General features: G+C 45.0%; 1 protein-coding gene across 1 annotated transcript; it reads left to right on the top strand.

Moving 5' to 3' along the window:
* Positions 1 to 1,318: 1,318 nt before the first annotated feature.
* On the top strand, positions 1,319 to 16,803 carry LOC311310617 (apolipoprotein B-100-like; the record flags this gene model as incomplete). The annotated part of the gene is made up of 27 exons (XM_084440127.1): positions 1,319 to 1,373; positions 2,342 to 2,454; positions 2,562 to 2,707; positions 2,889 to 3,036; positions 3,234 to 3,386; positions 3,490 to 3,614; positions 3,778 to 3,863; positions 3,994 to 4,444; positions 4,573 to 4,687; positions 4,780 to 4,926; positions 5,048 to 5,259; positions 5,381 to 5,576; positions 5,663 to 5,842; positions 5,994 to 6,197; positions 6,291 to 6,461; positions 6,553 to 6,758; positions 6,851 to 7,033; positions 7,150 to 7,280; positions 7,370 to 7,580; positions 7,674 to 7,846; positions 7,971 to 8,134; positions 8,221 to 8,330; positions 8,431 to 8,804; positions 9,002 to 15,028; positions 15,136 to 15,247; positions 15,493 to 15,679; positions 15,814 to 16,803. 27 exons carry the CDS (start codon positions 1,319 to 1,321, stop codon positions 16,801 to 16,803), a joined length of 11,370 nt encoding a protein of 3,789 aa, XP_084296253.1.
* Between the last annotated feature and the right edge of the window lie 3,691 nt (positions 16,804 to 20,494).

Raw genomic sequence — 20,494 nt, 5'->3', positions numbered from 1 at the left:
TACATACAGGTATGCACATGAGATATTTGAATGTTTTATTTTTAATAAATTTGCAAAAATATCAAAAAATACTTTTTCACTTTGTCATTATGGGGTATTTTGAGAAAAAAATGTATTTAATCCATTTCGAAATGTGGAAAAAGTGAAGGGATAGGAATACTTTTTGGTGGCACTGGGATGATGTCAGAGAAAGACCACATATCAGGCTGGTTGTTTTTTGTCAGAGCAAGATTGCAAAACTCCAATCTTGTATTTTAGATTACTATTCTTGCACTTTGCCTTCAGCACTAGATTATGCTCTTAGTCACCTGTTTTAGAAAGGAGATGCACTTCTGAGTTCTGGCAAGTAGTAGTACATTGGCTTTTCCTACGTCAAATGCAATTATTGTTAGTCGCTTTAGATAAAAGCGTCTGCAAAATTACTGTAATGTAATGTAGTGTAAATCTCCAAGGTGATGTCATCAAGATCACAGTTCTTGAATCAATCAATCAATCAATCAAAGCTTTATTTGTATAGCGCATTTCATACCCAGAGGCAACACAATGCGCTTTACAGAGAACAAGGGAGGTGGGCAGACATCCCACCTCTGGGGGAACGCTGTCCGGTCCAACACTTCTTCCTTGCTTCAGTGTGGATTTCATTTGGCGAACTCCCTGACTGTAAAGGCACCATTGTCAATATTAAGATTTGCAAGGAAGGTTTTTGCAAGTATAGGACATTTCGGAAGTGAGTGAACCAGGAGGTCACCCTCTTCTAGGGGCCGTGGCCCGCAACATGTCCCTCCTTTGACCTTTTCTGCCCACTCATCTCATTAATGAACATTATTTATTGTGAAAGGAGTCAATGAACAATAAACACTATTTATTGTGAAAGGAGTGTAGATCAGATTGCTTTAAGTATGCAATGTGCATAAAATGGCACACGTTGTATACATAAGAACTGATTTCCATCTGAAGTGTCAGTTGTGCTAATGAAATCAATGTCATGATATAATATAGAACGTATGAAAAACCTACTCAGATATGATCTTCCTCTCTATCTGCACATGTGTGAACTATGTGCCCCAGCTGTCTAGACAAAAAAAGACTGATTCGGCAAGTTAGCTATCATATCCATGGACAGCTTTATGAAACGAGTTGCCTTTGTCCCTCCACACGAACGTATGGCATGGACTTTGGATCTGGGACAGTACAGCCTGTGACTCCCCCCTCCCTCCCTATAGAATACCTGGGTATAAAAGGCCTAGTCTGGGGCAGAGAAAATAGTCTCGTTTGAGTACTCGCCAGCCCCAAAGTAGAGAGCTACAACGAACCCATCATGGGTGCCACCAAGCTTTGCCTTTTGCTGCTTTTAACCACCCTCGCCTTGACCTGTAAGTACTACTCTGCTAAAGCCTAAGTGTCGATTTTTGCATTTTCTTTTAGTGTAGGTATTTTTCATCTCCAATAATCTTATTACTATTATTAGCATTTTATTTTTAAGGGGAAATATCTTATTTCAAATAGGGCTTTTTTCAGAAATACAATAATAATATAGCTACATTAGAATTAATGTTTGTAAAAAAGAAAAAGAAAAAAAAAAGATCATATATTTTAAAAGTTGAGGATTTTTGCAGTCAGAAACATTTAAACAAAATCATTTGATTTATGTTTCCATAGATGAAATGTTGATTCTTTGCATTTTATTATTCACAGATGCCCAAGAAGAAGAGGAAGAACATGCATCTTGCTTGCGTAAGTCCCTACAATTTGTCATGTCTTACTAATGACCAACAGTGCTTCTTACAGGGGCAAAAAAGCTTGTTGTTGCCCTTTGCATAGGCCTATATTGATTATTTATTTATTTTATTTAACTAGATAAAAAGCATTGAGATAAAATCTCTTTTTCAATACTGACCTGGCCAAGAAGGCAGCAAAGTTTCACATTGAAAGACACAAGGACATATAAAATACAGAGAACAACACAACTAAATATACAAAAGGCCTAGAGCACGTGGGAACAATAAGAAATGAAGGTATATTACTACATGAGCAGCTGGTGGTAAGGACTTCTGATAATTTCAGTTTAAAGCTGGCTAAAGGAATAAGTGCCATCAGTTTGAGGCTTGACTGAAGGTCATTCCAAGACCAAGGACCAGAATAAAAAAGGCTCCTTTTTCCAGCCTCAGTCCGCACAGCAGGTACCTGGAACCGTATCCAGGCACTGGATCTGAGGTTGTAAGAGTCACAAACTGGTACAAAACTGGAACATATGTACCGAGGGAGCTTGCCTAAAATGGCCTTATAAATGACATGACATGAAATGTCTGACAGTATAAATGAATATTCTCTTCTCCTTTAGTGGCACAAAGGTACAAGGCCTTCCATAAGTATGAATACCAGTATGAGGCTGAATCCCTGAATGCCATCAATGGAGCTTCCCAGCTCAGGAATGGACCTAAGGGCTCTTGCAAGGTAGATGTCATACTTCAGACCTCACAACCCTTTTTTCAGTCACTCATATCAATATTCAATATGGTTGTGTGCTAACAGCTTTAAAAACCCGTTGCCTTCCTCTACAGGTCGAGATCGAAGTCCCTCGGAGTTGTAGTTACATCCTGCGCACCACAGGCTGTAGCCTGAGTGAGGTGGTCGACACGGACGCAGAGGGCCACCCTGTGTTTGGACCTGCCGCCGGCTCCGATGCCTTCGCTGCTGCCATGGAGAAGTATGCATCTCTGTCACTTCCTGTTTTGCACCTTAACCTTTCCAATTCTAGTCGGGGTGGGCCCTGTCAGTAATTTAACACCATAACTGTCTCTAATGGAACCAAATTATGACTTTGTCATAATTGGGATAATATATTGGTGTATTGACCACAATTATCTTTTCGTGCTCTTTTTGCACAGACATCCTCTGAAGGTTGTGGTTGAGGGAGTGTACGATGTGAAACTGTATCCTGAGGAGGACGAGTCCATCACCATCCTGAACATCAAGAGAGGAATCGTCTCTGCCCTCGCTGTGCCCCTACTGGAGGAGGACAAGAACAAGGAACTGGTATGTCCATCTGCTCTACAACATCCTAAAACTGAGAATATCCATTCATGTGATTTGATTGGCGGTATGTGTATTTTATTTTTTTGAGTCAAATATACAGTTGTGTGCATATATTTGCAACATAGTAATGAATCTAGCAGCAAATTTACATTAAACTATGGGAAAGATCTGATTTCGGTGTCATCACCCACCTTTAGCCCACCATCCACGGCATGTGCAAGACCGACAACACCGTCAACGCCAGGGAGGACATCGCCACCGACATCACACTCACCAGAGACCTTTCCAAATGTGACAGCTTCATCCCCCACAAGGAGAACACCAGCCCCCTGGCTCTCATCTCTGGCATGGTGAGACTTCTAGGCAACGATGGCTGTTAGCGGCATTGAGAAATTCAACTACATCCCTCACAATAATTCAAAAACAATAACAATGACATATTCCCTCCAACAGCACTACCCTCTTGCCCAGCTGGTCAGGAGCTCCCAGACCTGCAACTACAAGTTTGACAATGAGAACAAGCACATGATCTCTGGTGCCTGCACTGAGAACCACATCCTGGTGCCTTTCTCTCACAAGTGGGTCTCTTACTTAATTGATAAATTGAATGTATCAGGCAATTTAAACACACAACTGCATCATAGCAGTACATCAGCTCCACAGTTCCAGTAAATGCCTTAAAATAATATAAATAATGTTCATATTCATACAGTGTATTTATCATCTATTGTGTTCCCACAGAGGAGAATATGGAGTTACCAATGTTGGCAAGCAGTCTTTGACTTTACTGGAGCTTTCCACCTACAATGAGAGAGTCTTTGAACACAGTATGCACTTTCTTCATTTTCTAATTGTAATTTATGAGATTCGTTCAGACATAAAAAAGATAGAGAGCCCATTTCAATTCTGCAACTCAAAACATTCATGATTCCAAACCTGCTCTTTGACTATCTGCAGATGAGGCCAACCGCAAGGGTCTGGTCATGGAGGCTGATGATGACAAGAGCGCTGTCCAGGACAAGGATGCTGCTCTGGACATCCTGAGAGAACTGGCAACTCTGTCCCAGACCAACCATGGAGAGAAGAGGGCCCACCTCTTCCAGAAGCTTGTGAAAATGGTTCGTGAAATGAAGCAAGAGACCCTGAGTGCTGCTATCCCAGAGGCCCTGGAAGTTTCCGGACCCCTGACATACCAGGTTCTGGCCCAGTGCGGCACCCCAGAGTGCAGCAGTGGCGTCATGCAGATCCTCAGGACCTTCGACACCTCTGCTGTTGAGGTTGATGCCACGGTGTTCGCCATGGGCCTGCTGCCCAACCCCTCTGCCCTCCTGGTCCACGACATGCTGGCTATGGCTCAGTACAAGCAGAGCAAGCCCATCTTGTATGCCCTGAGCAATACTGTCAAGAGGTGAGTGAATGCTTACAATAACCCTATATAATGATTACATGTTGTCTTGACTGACCTCTAGAGGTGAGCAATCATCAGTTTTTGTCTAAGTGGTTGTCTCTATAAATGCTCATTGTTTTCCTCACCAGGTTTTTCGCTGCTGAAGGAAAACTGACCCCTGAGATCCACGCCGTTGCTGAATTCATGGCTGCCCAGTTGGGTGACTGCTCTGGTGACCAGACGCAAACCTTCCTGACCCTGAGGGTGAGCAGCAGATTAAGCCAAATAGCAATCTCAGTTTTATACCCTTTTGTCTTGAGATCAGAATGACAGAATTGTCCCACTCTGTTTGACAGGTTATTGGTAACATGGCCGCTGCCATGGGAGCTGCCAGCCCGGCCCTGAGGACCGCTGTGATCCAGTGTGTGAACCAGCCCGCCGCCTCCCCGGAGGTCCAGCAGGCAGCCATCCAGGCCTACAGACTGACTCCTGTCCCTGAGGAGGTGAGTGACATGATGAACTACTAAAAAAAGAAATAAAACATTATAAAACAACAACCATGGACAACTCTGGCTCTTTGTTCATTGCATTCCTAATGAGGCAACGGTGTCTTCCTTGTCACAGGGCAGAGAAGTGCTTATGCAGGTCCTTTTGGATGGTGCTAGCCCCCTGCAGAAGCGTGTTGCTGCCTATCTGGTGCTGATGAAGGACCCCCTGCCAAGTGAACTGGCTCAACTGGCCGCAGCCCTGCCCCTTGAGGAGAACCAGCAGGCTAAGAGCTTTGTCATCTCCCATTTGACCAACATCCTGACCTCCACAGAGCCTGCAACCCAGGAGTATGTTAAAATATCATCACATTCAAATAACACAATAGCATGAATAGACTTTCCCTGTCCATTGCACCTTCCCTAACATAAATTTGACCTTCCATTGCATTAATTCTTCCTTCCCTTACAGGCTGAAACAGAAGATCATCGTTGCTCTGCAGGGCAATGATGTTGGAACCGTCATGGACCCCACCAAGTTCTCCCGCAACTACAAGGTTGGATCTGTGGAAGGCAACATGATCTTTGAGGGCGCCAGCTTCCTCCCCAAGGAAGTCATGTTGGACCTGACACTGAAGGCCTTCGGCTTTGAAGTTGACATGGTTGAGGTAAAACATTTAGATGTTTTTCTTTGGGGGACATTTCTGAAAATATGTAAGTTCACATTTCTGACAGTGTATTCTTCCCTTCTAAGGTTGGCATGGAGGGCACAGGACTGGAGCCAACTGTTGAGGCCCTTTTCGGAGAGCATGGCTTCTTCCCAGACACAGTGCTGAAGACCATCTACTTCGTTTCTGACAAGATGCCTCGTGAAATCAATGACATCCTGAAGACCATGCTGCCCCAACTCAAGACAGACAGGAAGAAAAGACAGGTATTAAAACAATGCTCAATAACTCTCACTCTCTTAATTAACTCGTTTTTTTTTTACTCTCACTCTCTTAAAATAAACTTGTTTATTTAATGCTAGATTTTACAGCATAATCTCAGAAATTAACAGTATGACATGAAAACTGTTTTTCTAGTCTTACCAGAATCTCATGAGGGAAATTGGCCGCAACGTCAACAAACTGGTGAGGGAACTGAAGGCTCAGGAATCCCCTGAGGCTATGGTTTACCTGAGACTGCTGGGAAATGAGCTGGGATACCTCAAGACCAAAGACATGGAGGAGATGGCCTACTCTGCTGCTCTCATGATTGACAACATGATTAAGATGTTCCCCACTGATGTATGTACAATTCCTCCAATATCACAGAACAACTACAATTGTGGCTATTTAGAAACCATGGGTCTGTGAATGACCTCTGATTTCTACTTGTAGCTGATCAAGGGACTGATGACCAAGGAGGACAACGAAGTCTTTGCCCACTACATCTTCATGGACAATGAATTCTTCCTGCCAACTGCCACTGGTGTGCCTCTGAGGATTGCCCTGTCTGGTACCTTCACCCCTGGTGTCAAGGGAGGCATGGCTCTGAATGACCCTGATATGGTAATTTCACACATAATTCAACAAAATTGCTGTAGTTTTTCTATTTCTGTTCTATTTGTTTGACACATTGTGCCTTGTTTCTTTTCTACAGGCCGCTTTCTCCTTCATGCCCTCTGCTGGAGTTGAGTTTGTGACCCAGGTTGGCTCTCACATCCCTGAGTACGTCATGTCTGGACTGGAGATGCACACTAACCTGTACCATGAGAGTGGCCTCAGAGCTAAGATCGCCATGTCTGGAAGCGAGGTCAAGCTGACCATCCCTGCTCCCCAGAGCCCTACCAAGCTCATCAGTATCACGTAGGTCTCAATACCAATCCGAGAAAACTGTTGGAAACCAATGTCAACAAATAACAGCATGAAACTCAAACCTTTCTCTACCTCATTTACAGCAACTCCCTGGTAGCCGTGACCTCTGCTGAGGTGAAGACCATCCCCCCTATGGTGGAGGATAGAGTAGATGTTTCTGAGTGCTCCTCTGTCATCGCTGGAATGAAGTACTGCACTGTCCTGCAATACACTGATGCTAGCTCTCACGCTACTGCCCCCTACTTCCCCTTCACTGGTGACAGCAAGTATGTACTAGAAATGACCAATCCACATTATTTCCAAACACATACTGTATTCATAATGTGTTCCTCATTTGAATGAGAAAATGTCTGTATTCTAAATTTAAACCAATACTTCTAAGATTTGCTGTGGAGCTCCACCCCACTGGAGATGTGTCTGAATACACTGCCACCATTGCCTACAAACTTCTCATGGAGGGAGACGAAGGTCTACAGAAGGTTGACACTGTGAAGATGGTCCTGAAGGCAGAAGGTATAACTTGATGTAAAATACAATTAATCCAACATATATTCATTGCATTTGTTGGTGACGGAAACCTTTCATTTTAAACCTGGAAACAGGTACTGAGCCCACAGAGGCCACAGCGACCGTGAAGTACAACCGCAGGAAGAACGTCCTCACCACTGACATCCAGATCCCCGACTATGACCTGGAGGCTGGACTCAGACTGGGCGTTGTCGATGGCAACACCAAGGGCCATGGAACCCACTCCATCTCCATTGACCTCATCAACAAGAACATCCCTCAGCTGTCTCTGGTTGGCCGTGCCAAGTAAGCTAAATCCTACAGATTTCTGCACTCCTTTGGATCAATTTGTGTTTTGTTACGACTGAACATACAAGCTCATGGCTTTCTTTCCTCCAGAATTCAGGCCATGAAGGATGCTATGCTGCAGGTCCAGCTGCTTGTCCCTTCACTTCAGGCTGATGCCACGGTCACAGCCAATCTGAAGCGTGATGAGGAACTGGAACTGGTGCTCCAGAGTGACATCAAGCTCCCAGTGACCACCTCAGTGCAGAAGATCTCCCTGAAATATGGTACAAAGGCATTGTACAATAACTTCAATCGCTCAGTCCTTAGCCAAGTCATTCAAAACTTCACAAATTCTCCTAACATCTCTGTTGATACATTGTATTTTATATTATATTCCCCATCCTCTAGATACCAGCAAGATTGCAGCGGAGGTCGATTCTGACATGAACTCTGAGATCCTGAACATCCTTCCTAAGGCTGAGGCAATTAAGAAGTTGTTCGATGATGTCCTTGATATGCAGGTGGGCCAGACTGAGATGAAGGTCCGTGACATCCTCACCAAGTCTGTAGAGGTAAATAGCTAATCGTTTGGAATGCACAAACTTCATTGTTAATTTATTCTGAGCTGACTGTCTAACAGGAGTCATTATCAATCCAGGTAACCAACAGCTACCTGGAGCAATATGCTGCAGATATCCCCTACATTCAGACCCTGAGAGTCCCTGAGATGCCAGAGATCACTTTGCCTGAGAAACTTTTCCTGAATGCGTAAGTTACATTAAAATTTTCCCTCACGTGATTTCTATAAGAAATCTTCCATGATTTTTCATGTCACATTTATATTTTTTGCATACTATTCCCCCCGCAGTGAGGCTAAAGCTGCCTATTACTTCAACGACAACCGCATCACCTTTGCTGTTCCCCTGCCTCTTGGAGGAAAATCAACAGAGGAGCTGAACTTCCCCCCTGCCCTGACCACCCCACACCTGTCTCTGCCCCAGTTTGGCCTTGAGCTTCCCTCCATGCAGATCCCCATCCCTGAGCTCTACGTCCCTGAGACCGTTACAGTGTTTGTGCCTCTCTTTGGCAAAGCTGAGGTTTCCACCAAGGTGCACAGCAACCTGTATGATCTGGAGGCTTCTGTATCTGCTGGCAAAGATGCTGTGGAGACACCAAGCTACTCAGCCAAGATCGAAGTTGCAGGCAAATGTCCAGTGGAACTCCTGTCCATCAAGATAGAAGGTACAATTTTCAATATAAACATATGTAATATTGAGTCAAATTATATTATATTTGTGTATTGAATCAAACCAATTTTCAATATAAACATATGTAATATTGAGTCAAATTATATTATATTTGTGTATTGAATCAAACCACTTTATAAAACCATCAGTGGGGAATCAATATTCACTTTTCTTTACAATTTTTTTTAATAGGCTCTGGACTGATTACTAGCACTTCTGCTGACTCCATCAAGGCTAATGTGGAGACCTCTGTGAGCCACCAGCTCCTTCAGGCTAGCATCAGCATCACAGAAGTTGGAACAGTGACAGACAAGATCAATGTGAAATCCAGCAGCAAGATTGAAGCAACAAGTCCTCTGGGCCTGAATGTAGCTCTGGAGCACACCGGCCTGGTTGGCTTCAATACTGAAGAGATCTCTGCTGAGAGCAACCTGGAGGGAACAGTCAAGGCAGGAACTTTCTTCGGCAGTACCATCGCCACCCAGTCCTTTGCCATCTTCCCATTCAGGCCAGAGGCAAAGATTGATTCTTCCCTTAAGATTGATTCAACCCTTGTTCGTGCCCAGAACACCCTTGCATTAACCTTTGTCAATGGTGAGTTGTCTGTTGTGTCCAACACCAATGCATTTGAAGAACTCCTAACACAGGCTGCTGAGCTTTCCTTCAAGGAGAACCAGCTTTCCCTGAAAAGTGACACAAATGCACTTGCCTTCGGCATGAAGATCCACAACCAGGCTGAGGTCTCTGCTGGTGCCGGAGCAGTCACTCTGAGGATGGAGACCAATGCTGACCAAGCTGAAACTCGTGTCTACTCTCTGGTTACTGCCTCCCTGAATGTTGATGGCCTGGCTGTGAACAGTGATGCTAATGTTAAGCTGTCTGAGTATGAGGCTACCCACAAGGCTACCCTGACCATGAACAAGTATGGCTTGGCCACAAGTGGCACTACAACCCTCCAGAGCCCCCTGACGGTGGAAAACATCTTCAATGTTGGACTTGATGCTTCTAAGGCAACTCTGTCTATCGACACAAAGGCAGCATTGAATGACATGAGGGTAGAGAATGCCAATGCTTTGACCATCACTCTTTCCTCCCTGGCCTTCACCTCAAAGGCTGAAGCTATCGTCACTGAGAGCACATCCTACACTCATGATATCACCATTGACCTGCAGCCCTACACTGCCTCTGCAAATGTGAACAACCTCCTGAAGGTGATGGATGCCACCCTGGCCAATGAGGCTCATTTGAAGGCAGAGCTCTACAAAGTGGACTTGACTGGAAGCCTGAAGGCTGTCTATGGTGAAGAGGAGATCAAGCACACATATGAAATCAATTCTGTTGACCTGACTGCCGTGGCTAAATGCAGCACCACTGGAAAAGTCTTTGGAACTCACATGAGCCAGAACACAGAGCTTGAAGTTGTTGGTCTTGCTGCCAGGATTCACAACGATGCCCGCTTCAGCTCCCAGTCACTCCGCTTTGATCACACCATTCGTGCCAGTGTCATTCCCTTCGACTTCAACCTTGATGCCATCTTCAATGCTGATGGTGACCTGACCCTGTACGGAAAGCAGAGTGCTCAGCTCTATGGCAAGTTCCTCCTGAAAGCACAACCCATGGCTTTGGCCAGCTCCCACGAATGCAGGGCCTCAGTCACCCAACAGCTGGATAATGGCTTCTCTCTGGAGACCACAGTTGACAACAAGATGGATGCACTTTTGACTCCCCAGGAGCAGAAGGCCACATATATATTGAAGTCCAAGGTGAACAACCATGCCCTCAACCAGGAAGTGAATGCTTACAACAATGCTGAAAGGCTTGGACTGGAAGTGTCTGGCACCCTCCTCACTGACCTCCTGAACACAGAAGCCAGTGAAAACCAGGAATTCACCATCTCAGGTTTCCTGAAGTATGATAAGAACACAGAGAGTCATATGATTCAGCTACCATTGATTAAGAGCTTACCAGCAGTCCTGGAAAGCATCAAAATCACTGTTGTGAGCATGGCAGAAGCCCTTCAGAATTACCTCAACGATGAAGAAGTGAAGGCTATGCTTGAGGCTCTGCCCCAGCGGGTGAGTGACTTTGTTGTGCAACTGAACCTGGAGGGTAAGGCTGTCCAGCTCAAACAGGGCCTGATTGCCCTCACCCAGGAGTATGCTATCACTATGGAGGATTTGGAAGCCTCTCTGGCTAACCTTAAGTCTGCTGTTGAGGCAGTGCTAGTTGACATTGCATCCCGCATCCAGATCATTGTTGCTGCTACCAAGGAGATGATTGTGAGTGGAACCCTGTCTGAATCTGTCATCCAGAGAATCAACCAGGAGCTGAATGCCTTCTATGATGAGTATGATATCAGAGGTATGATTGTTGCTGTAATTGAAACCATTCATGAGCTTATCAACCAGATTGACACAGAGAAACTGAAGGACAGTAGTATTGCCTTCCTGCACAATCTTGACATCAAAGCTAAGGTGGAACAGATTCTAAGTGCATTGAAGCAGTACATTGTGAGCTTTGACGCAACCACATTCCTTGAGGATCTGAAGAGATTTATTGCTTCCTTCAACCTGGAAGCCCACATTGAGGAGCTGATGGCTCAGATTCCCACTGACATGATTAGCAAAATTGTGGAGTTTGTCAAGGCAGTGATCCAGGACTTTGACATCATTGGCAAATTTAATGCTCTCCACGGAAAGTTGAGAGAGCTGATTGTCAAGTTGGAAGCTGACATAAAGGTTGAGGCCCTCTTGGAGAAGGTTGTGGAGCTCATTCAACAGTTCAAAATTGATGAAATAGTTCAGGTGGTAGTTAACAATCTGAAATCCATCGACCTCTCTGCCAAGGTGATGCCTGTGCTGGAGGAGGCCACCAACTACCTAAAGGCTACTGAGATGAAGCAGGTGATTGACCATCTGAATGAATATCTTGATTCTGTTGTCCAGAAGCTTAGGTCATTTGACTACAATGCCCAAGTGGATGCAGTCAACCAGATGATCAGTGAGTACACCACTTATCTGAATGAGCTAATCAAGGCAGTTGAGATCCCACAGAAATTTGAGGCTACAAGGCAGTTTGTGAACTTTGTTGTGTCATCTGTAATGACCTCCATTGAACAACTGAGGGAAATCAAGGTGGCAGATATTATAAAAAATGTGAAGGCTGTTATTGACCAGGCCATTGTTAATGACATGAAAGTCGTCTTTGAGAGTGTGAAGCAGAAAATCTCTGAAATGGACGTGAATGCTGAGGTCCTCTCCTACTTGCAGTTGGTGAGCAGTTACTACACTAGGGCCATCACCATCATCACTGATGTGTTTGTCAGTGTGGTTGACGTTCTTCAGAAGGTGGTTCCTGAGCAGCCAATTGTCAGTGAGGTTAAGCAAATCATTGTGGGCATTGTCACTGGACTGAAGCAAACTGAACTAGACATCCCTTCATTCACCATCCCACTCACCGACTTGGTTGTGCCCTCTTTGAAGATTACTCTTGAGACGCTTCAGGCGGTTGAGATTCCAACACAGCTTGATCTCCCTGAGTTCACCATCCTGGGTTTCCACACTGTGCCAGCAATAACCCTTACAGTGGATGATATCAAGCAGAGAATCGTTGAGCTCATTGATTTCATCATCAACTTTGAGATCCCGATGACTACAGTGGAAGGTTTCTTTGGAGAACTAACCATGAACTACCTGCCTGCCCTCCCGGAGATTGTCCTCCCGGAGATCAGCCTTCCAGAGTTCTCTCTCCCTGCCCTTCCCACTGTCCCTGTTGAGAAGCTCCTAGAGATTCCTACCCTCCAGATCCCCGAGATCAAGCTGCCCACCATTCCCAGTGAGGTCATGATCCCAGCCTTTGGCAAACTCTACAGTGAGATCAGAGTCAGCACTCCCATCTACAGTCTCAGGACCTCAGCTGGACTCCAGAACACAACTGACAGTGACATGACTCCTCAGCTAACAGCTTTCCTGACCTCCCAGGCCACATCTCCCAGTTTTGAGATCCTAAGCTACAACCTGGATTCCACTGCTCGCATTGTTATCCCTAAGATGAGCCGCATGATTGTTGCAGAGACCCTGAAGTTCGTCCACTCTGCTCTTGCAGTTGAACACCAGGCATCAGTCACCCTTTATGGTGCAGCAGCTCAGGCCTCAGCAAAGACCACAGTCAAGGCCAAAACTGGTCTCTATAATGCTGACATTGTGAACAGTGCATTCTTCGCCATTGAGGGTGGTATGTCTGCCTCCATGGACACCACTTATAACCACCAGCTAATAATCCCATTCATTGGCATCACCAGTGAGACGGCTCTGACTTCAAAGGCAGTTGCTCGCCAAGAGGGACTCACAGTCATTCTGACCATTGGAAATGAGGGAACTGCCAAGTTCAACTCAGAAGATGGCACCCACAAGAGCAACCTGCAGTTTACCATCAATCCCAGTACTGCCAAGCTGACCCTCACCAGTGACACGGACAGTGCCCTCCTGAAGATGAAGCAGAGCATGAATGCTGATGCTGTTATACCCAGCTACATCAAATTTGATGCCCGTTCTGAGGCTGAGGGCCCAGCTGTCAAGAACAGCCTGGTGGTGGCATCGGGACAAGCTAACTTGGGGGATTTGAAGGTTGAGCTCAAGGCAAACCATGACACAGAGCTTGTTGGTGGCCTCAGTGGAATTCTCACCAACTCTATCAATCTTGTGATTATTCCAGAAGAAGTTACTCTAAACTTCCAGAACAAGGCAAACACAAAGCTGACCTACATTGAGTATTTGATCGCCAAGATTGATCTCCAGAATGACTACTCTGCCACCATCAAGCCCAATGCCCAACACATCAACACTGTGGCAATTGCCCGCTTGAACCAGTACAAAATGTCCTACAACTTCACCATTGACAACAACGAGAACGAGGCTGGCATCTTTGCTGCTGTGGATGGAGAGGCTAATCTTGAGTTCCTAACCACTCCCCTCAGTATCCCTGAGCTGAATGTGCCTTTCATTAACCTGCGTACCCCAGCCATCAGTGATCTGACCCTGTATGAGAATACTGGTATTAACCGCATCTTGACCACCACTGAGCAGAATGTTGATGTGGATGCCAAGATTGTGTACCAGAAAAGCAACCTTGCCCCCATTCTTAACATGGGTCTGATCCGAATCCCTTCGCTGGGCAATCTGATCACAGAGCTGTCATTCAAGTCTGCCATCATTAATCTGAATGTCAATGCTGGACTCAATGCTGAGAATGACCTTGTATTCAACCTGGGTGTAACCTCTGCCTCTGTGTTTGATGCCCTGAAGGCCAAGCTTGATGGCACCACCAGCCTGGCCACCAAGAGAGGGCTTAAGTTGGCCACTGCTCTGTCCCTGGACAACCCCCACATTGAGGGAACACATAGCAGCTCAATCAGCCTGAACACAGACAACATGGAGGCTGATGTCTCTGTATCTACAGTTGCTAAACTTGCCCTGCCCATCCTCAACCTTGAAGTCAACCAACAGTTTGTTGCTGACACCAAGACCAAGGTAAATGCTGCTTCCACCTTGAAGCTGAAGGGTGATTTCCACTTGCCCTTGATCAATGCAGTTGGCAAAGCAGAGGCTGACCACAGCCTGAAGCTGGATGGAACCCTTGAGTACATCTCCATGGAAACATTCACCAAGGGCAACATTGATGGCACAATCCTGGAGACCTACGCTGTTCTGGTCGCTCTGGACAATGAGGCTAACATGTACTTGAATGTTGATGGTCTGCGCTCCACTTCCAAGATCATTGCCAATGCTAAACTCAACAATGATGAGACCAAGATCCTTGAGATTGTTGTCGATGAGAACCTGGCTGTGGAGGCTTCCCTGAGCCGCGTGTATGCAATTCTGAAACTCACCAGCAACAATGAGGTCAACTTGGTGACCTTCACCACCAATGGAAAGCATGTTGCCCAGGCCACCATTGACTTTGTACCTGTAAGTTCCCTGCTTGCTGATGTTGAGATTGACATGTCTCAGCCAAGCAGCTTTGGTGATATTGCCATCTTTGAGAAGACTGTTGTTGAGCTGACAGCCCCCAAGCAGAAGATCTCTGCTACTGCCAGGGTTGCCACACCTGTTTACACCACAAGCCTGGCAGCTGAGATTGAGGGTGATGCCCCTGTCTTCAAAGTCACACTGAAGTCCTCTGCTGTCTCTTTCATTGTCTTCCTGGATTACGACCTGGATGGTGAGTTATACAATTTGCTCAGAATTACAAAAATACATTCATTACACTGTTTTATTTATTAATATAAATGTAAAAATACTGACAAAGCAACTCATTTGGTTTATCAGCTTCTGCCACTGTAAGCCTTGAGGATGCAATCCTAAACCTCGCTAGCAAGGCTGTCCTGACCCATGCTGACCTGACTATGGACATTCAGCATGTCTTTACCCAGGCTATGAGGTAAAATTTATCCACAGGCCTTAAATATATAATACCTATGGACATATTTAGGATCAATATAATCATTTTACTCAAAGAGGCAAGGATTTGTTCTTACCTTACATTAACATGGTCACAAGAGTGAAGGTAAGAAGAGGGAAGCTAAATATCCAATCAATTAAAATTGAAAATGTGTTAGATTACCAAATCAAGTCTGATATGCACCTTTCCAACACTTGTGTTACAATGCTTATATTGTTCTACAGTGAATCCAGACTCACACTGAATGCGGACCTCACCAGCCCCACCTTCACTGATGTGAATGTGCGCTACGCTGCCCAAAAAGATGGAATCAGCGCTTCCATCTCTACTCCATCCACTGGGTTCCTGGGTCTCCAGCTCCAGGGCAGAACTCCAGCTCAGCTGAACGCTAGACTCTACAGCCGTTATGCTGTGAGTACATTTTAAATCTTCCATAACCATTGTGCCACTAATTGCAATTTTTTTTATTATTTCTCCTACTGTAGATTATAAATAAATAAAAAATTATTGATCTGTTCTTACTATGTTTCTCCTCTATCCAACAGTCTGCCCCCGAGGATAATGTTGACATCCTGGTCATCAGAGCCTCTGTTAAGGAAGCTGAGAGGATGAACCTGAAGATTGCCTACAACATGGAGGCCCCCACTGCCATGCTCCAGGGCCTGAAGGAAAGACTCCCCGCCATGACCTCCACCCTGAACGCCTTTGCTGATAAGTACAATCTCTTTGGGCTGGTGTCCAGCCTGAAGAGTGCCATTATCAACCTTATCGACGAGGCCTACGCCACTGCTCACAGCCATGCCGAAGAGTTGAGCCAGCTGTCTGTCCTCTTCAGGAACACAGTTGTTCAGTACCAGAAAACTGTCCAGGTCTTCCTTGATGCTGCTGTCAGGTTCCTGAGAGAGACCCACTTCAAGCTGCCTGGCTCAGAGGAGATGACCACTCTCCCTGAGGTCCTCAAGGCGCTGACCACTGGCATTGCTACCTTGCTTGACCAGGCCATCCAGATGCTCCTTAACGTGGAACACGCCTTCAATAGTATGGTTGACATGATCAGAAATGTCCAGGTCACTCTGCCAATTGGTACTGTCATGTCTGGGGCTCAGGTCATTGATGCGCTTAGGGCCAACATGAAGAGCATCCTTGCTGAGATTGTGGATCTGGTGAAGCATCTGGAGAGCCTGGACTTGATCCTAGTGAAGCTGGGTGAGACACAGAAGGCCATCGTTGATAAGGCCCAGGAGTTTGTCGACACACTTAAGTCCGACATCCTGGATGCTGTTGCCATCTACATCAATGCTCTCTATGGAAACCTCATCTCCATGACAAAGAACGCCCTTGACTATGTCAGTGCCCTTGTCAACATGGAGCAGGTCAATGGCATCTTTGAATATGTCATGGAGCTAGTCAACTCCGTCATGAGCCAGATCAACCACACCGTCTCTGCTTTCTTGCAGAATGCTTCGGAGGAAGCTTACATGAAAGTTAGCGGAGGAAGGCTTGAGATTGATATTCCCCTCAACTTCCACCAGTAAACTGCCCTTGTGAACTGAAACTTAAGTTTATTAACATTATGCTTGCTCTGAAGGACGGTTTTGGGCATTTAGTTCTAACAAATATTTTAGCATTTATTGAAAAGCGCTGTGTTAACATCAAACTATTGTATTATTCTTGTTTACATGACAACTGATATACAGTACAGCACCAAGATGGACATGAAGTACTTGAGACCTACTAATGTTGAGACTTACTAGTCTATTTTCTGTTGTATTCAAGATGCAGAGGGTATAAATAAAAACCTATTTATACTGAATTTTGTATGACGTATCATTTTATGTGAACATTCCTGAGTCCTGAATATTTCAACTGACTACTGGATGTTACGGGAAGTGTACTTAGTTGGACGGTGGACATGTTCAGAATAACCATGCAAATAGCCAAGGAGATATTGATTGTATGGTGGAATCAAAAACATACATATTAAGATATTTAGACATTCCCAATTAAAATTACAGTGATCTTTCTCCATACTTCGACATTGACAACACAATGTATTATCCAATTTTGATCTGTGCATGCTTATGGTGGGCCAACATATATTGTACAGATACAGTATGTCGTCTATTACTGTGGTTGTTGAATGAGCATGATTGGACAGAAGGTGGCAGCAACTCCTACAATGTTGGTATCAAACATGGCCCTCTGTGGAATGAAACATGACACAATATTTGGGATCTAATGTGTCAGCGGTGGCAGATTTTCCTCACCACTGTCTTACACTTCCACAATCAAGACTAATGACTCCTGTTCATCACTCATTTTGCATTCCGTCACCTTAGAATTAGATGGTTCTATCTCCGTTTAGTGTAGTTCAGAGATACTGAACATCAACAACTTGGACATATATGGATGTATTTGCAGTGTAATATTTTTTTTAAGTAGGTTGATGGCCTTGTTAAGCTACAGTATAAAAGTGGAGTATACTACAGTACATAACAGCTTTGCTAGCTGGGATGGGAAAACTTTGATGCATCTCAGCATCTCTGAAATACACTAAACAGAGATAGAACCCTATCATTATAATGTCACTATTTATTTTGCATTTCTGGACCTCAAGGGAAATCTAGGCAATTGGAAATAGATACACAATATCATCATATTGTTGTATATGTAATATAGTTCCAACTGAGTAGTCCTAACCCCTTAACCATAACTCTTATCATTAAAATAGGGTCATGATAGGTGGGAAAATTGCATTCCCCAGTTGAAATACCTCCTGGCAAACACCTAGTAATTGTATTGAAACTGGAGACTGGAACACAGGGATGGAGATGGGGGATGTTTATGTTTAAGTTCCTCCTGGGCCCATTAAATGGGTTCTTGTCAGGGTCTGGTTCTTGGGATTTCCCCAAAGACAGGAGGAGACGGCAGGGTCGTGGACTCTTTCACGCATGCATTTGACACATACATGCATTAGTGGTTTGCTTCTTTCTCACATTGCGACATTTGAGCAATCTGTCCACAGAAATGTACTGTGCGTGTGCATGTGCGTGCATGCGAAAGCAAAATCTCATCGGTTGGTCAAAGCTGGAAAGCCTGAGGTGGTTTGGGGGTATGATATGATATGATGTGCATCGGCGCACCCGTGGACAGAGATGACATCACCACGCAGACAGACGGAGGCATGCTGGGAAACGGAGATGACATCACCGCGCGTCCCGGCAGCGCCGCGCCTGGGGACAGAGATGACATCGCCACGCAGCCTGGAGACAGCGCGTCGGGGGCAGGAGATGACATCGCCACCCACGAAGCCTGCCAGAGCCAGACCCCCCTCCCCACCCTCCACACAGCCCCCTCCCCAGCCCCCTGCCCCATGCCCTGGCCCCTCCTTTCAGTCGGCTCCTCCTCGCCACCCCCAACCCCCCCCCCCCATGACTCCACCGCCTCCACCATTAATATTGGCAACTCTATAGTCAAGAGACTTTTACATCTTTCCTTCATCTGGAGGCTCCTCCAGAGTTCACCACACCAAGGCCGAATCTATCATCCTACACGTAGGAACGAATGACATCAGAGCCCAGCAGTCAGACGTTTTAAGAGATGATTGGATAAATACCCTGCTGGAATTGGGTGGAAAATGGATCCTCATCTCTGGGACCCTCCTTACGTACTGAACGGGTGCTGAGAGATGGTCCAGACTGTTCTGGCTTCACACTTGGCTACAGGACTACTGCGCTTCCCAAGGAGTCCAACTTTGACCTGAGGCCTAGCCTACTGAAACGTGATTGGTCTCCACCCAAACCGGCATGGGGGCCAGGCTGCTCTCTGAAAACATGGCTTCTTCCCTCAGGCGCTGATATCATGTTGAATGGATTCTACCGATCCATCTCCCCTAGGTCCCAACCCTATTGACCCAGTGCACACAAATGGAAATTATTTTCGACAAAGGAACTACCTCTGATCTGACAGTTTTTAGTTATTCTAGTGTCTCTAGTGGTTGGCCTATAAACACGATTACACAATGCCTTTCTTGTTTCAAGATCCTACAGAGCCAGTCAGCGCTTATTGAAGCCTCTCCCCCCAACTATAGATTCTTTCAGTCTACTAGAAGAGGGAAAAAAGGAGGAGGGACAACCACCATAGCTATGGATGCTCTGAGCTGCAGGAACATTTCCTTTGATGAATTTACCCCTTTTGAATATCATGCTGTAATTTTAAAGTGCCAGCCTTCAGTTCTGACAGTAATTGCAATGTCCAACCTTCTTCAGATCTTTCTGAACTCCTGTCCATTATCCACACAAACTATGATAAGATTACCATCACAGGCGATTTTGGATAATGAGGGTGAGTCGAAGTCCAGGGATTTCATCATCCTCTTGAACTCTGTGGACTTTAGTCAACATGTTAAGGGACCCACCTTTGCAAAAATAAAACCTTTGCAGTTTTATAATCACTACACCGGTTATCTGTCAGTTTTAGAATAGATTTTAAGATTATTTTATTGTTTACAAAGCACTCCATAGTTCATGCTCCTGAGTACATGTCAGGCATGTTTTTACGGTATACACCAAGTAGGTCCCTGAGGTCCTCTGGCACTAAACTTTTAACGGTTCCTAGAGCCAGGACCCAGAGACATGGGGAGTCAGCCTTCCGTTTTTATGCCCCCAGCCTCTGCAATACCCTGCCAGAAATGGCTGAAACTGTGGGAACCTTTAAGCGCGACATGCCTTTTATTATGTAGCTATTCCTGCTATAATTAAATCTTTCCAACTTAAAATTAGTTATCCTCATTTTACTGTTTCTTATTTTCTATTCTCTTTTATCATATATTATCTGTCCTGCTTTATTTTCTTCTTTTTTGTACAATTTACTAATAATATCTTATTTATCTTTTCTTATTCTGTAAAGCACTGTGGGCTACATTTGCTTGTATGAACATATAAATAAAAATGACTGACTTTGCATCCCCATCTCTCACAGTGTCATAACCTTTGCATTTCTTACCTTGGAATGACCTGGTTATGTGAACCACATCATGTATTACATGCCGTCTGTAAACAACAATAGTCTATTGTACCTCTTTCTGTTGGTCTGTAAACATCCTTTGTAGAAAGTCTGGTTTAATGGTATGGGTAGTTATGCTGCTGCTGTGTCTAGAGACTGTGTTATGTAATGATTTCATTTCATTGCCCTTGCAGACCTTGGTAACTTGTTTTCCACTTGAAT

The sequence above is a fragment of the Borostomias antarcticus genome (assembly GCF_949987555.1).
Source record: "Borostomias antarcticus genome assembly, chromosome: 6".
NCBI classification, from domain to species: domain Eukaryota; kingdom Metazoa; phylum Chordata; class Actinopteri; order Stomiiformes; family Stomiidae; genus Borostomias; species Borostomias antarcticus.
This window is presented reverse-complemented; position numbering and strand designations above follow the sequence as displayed.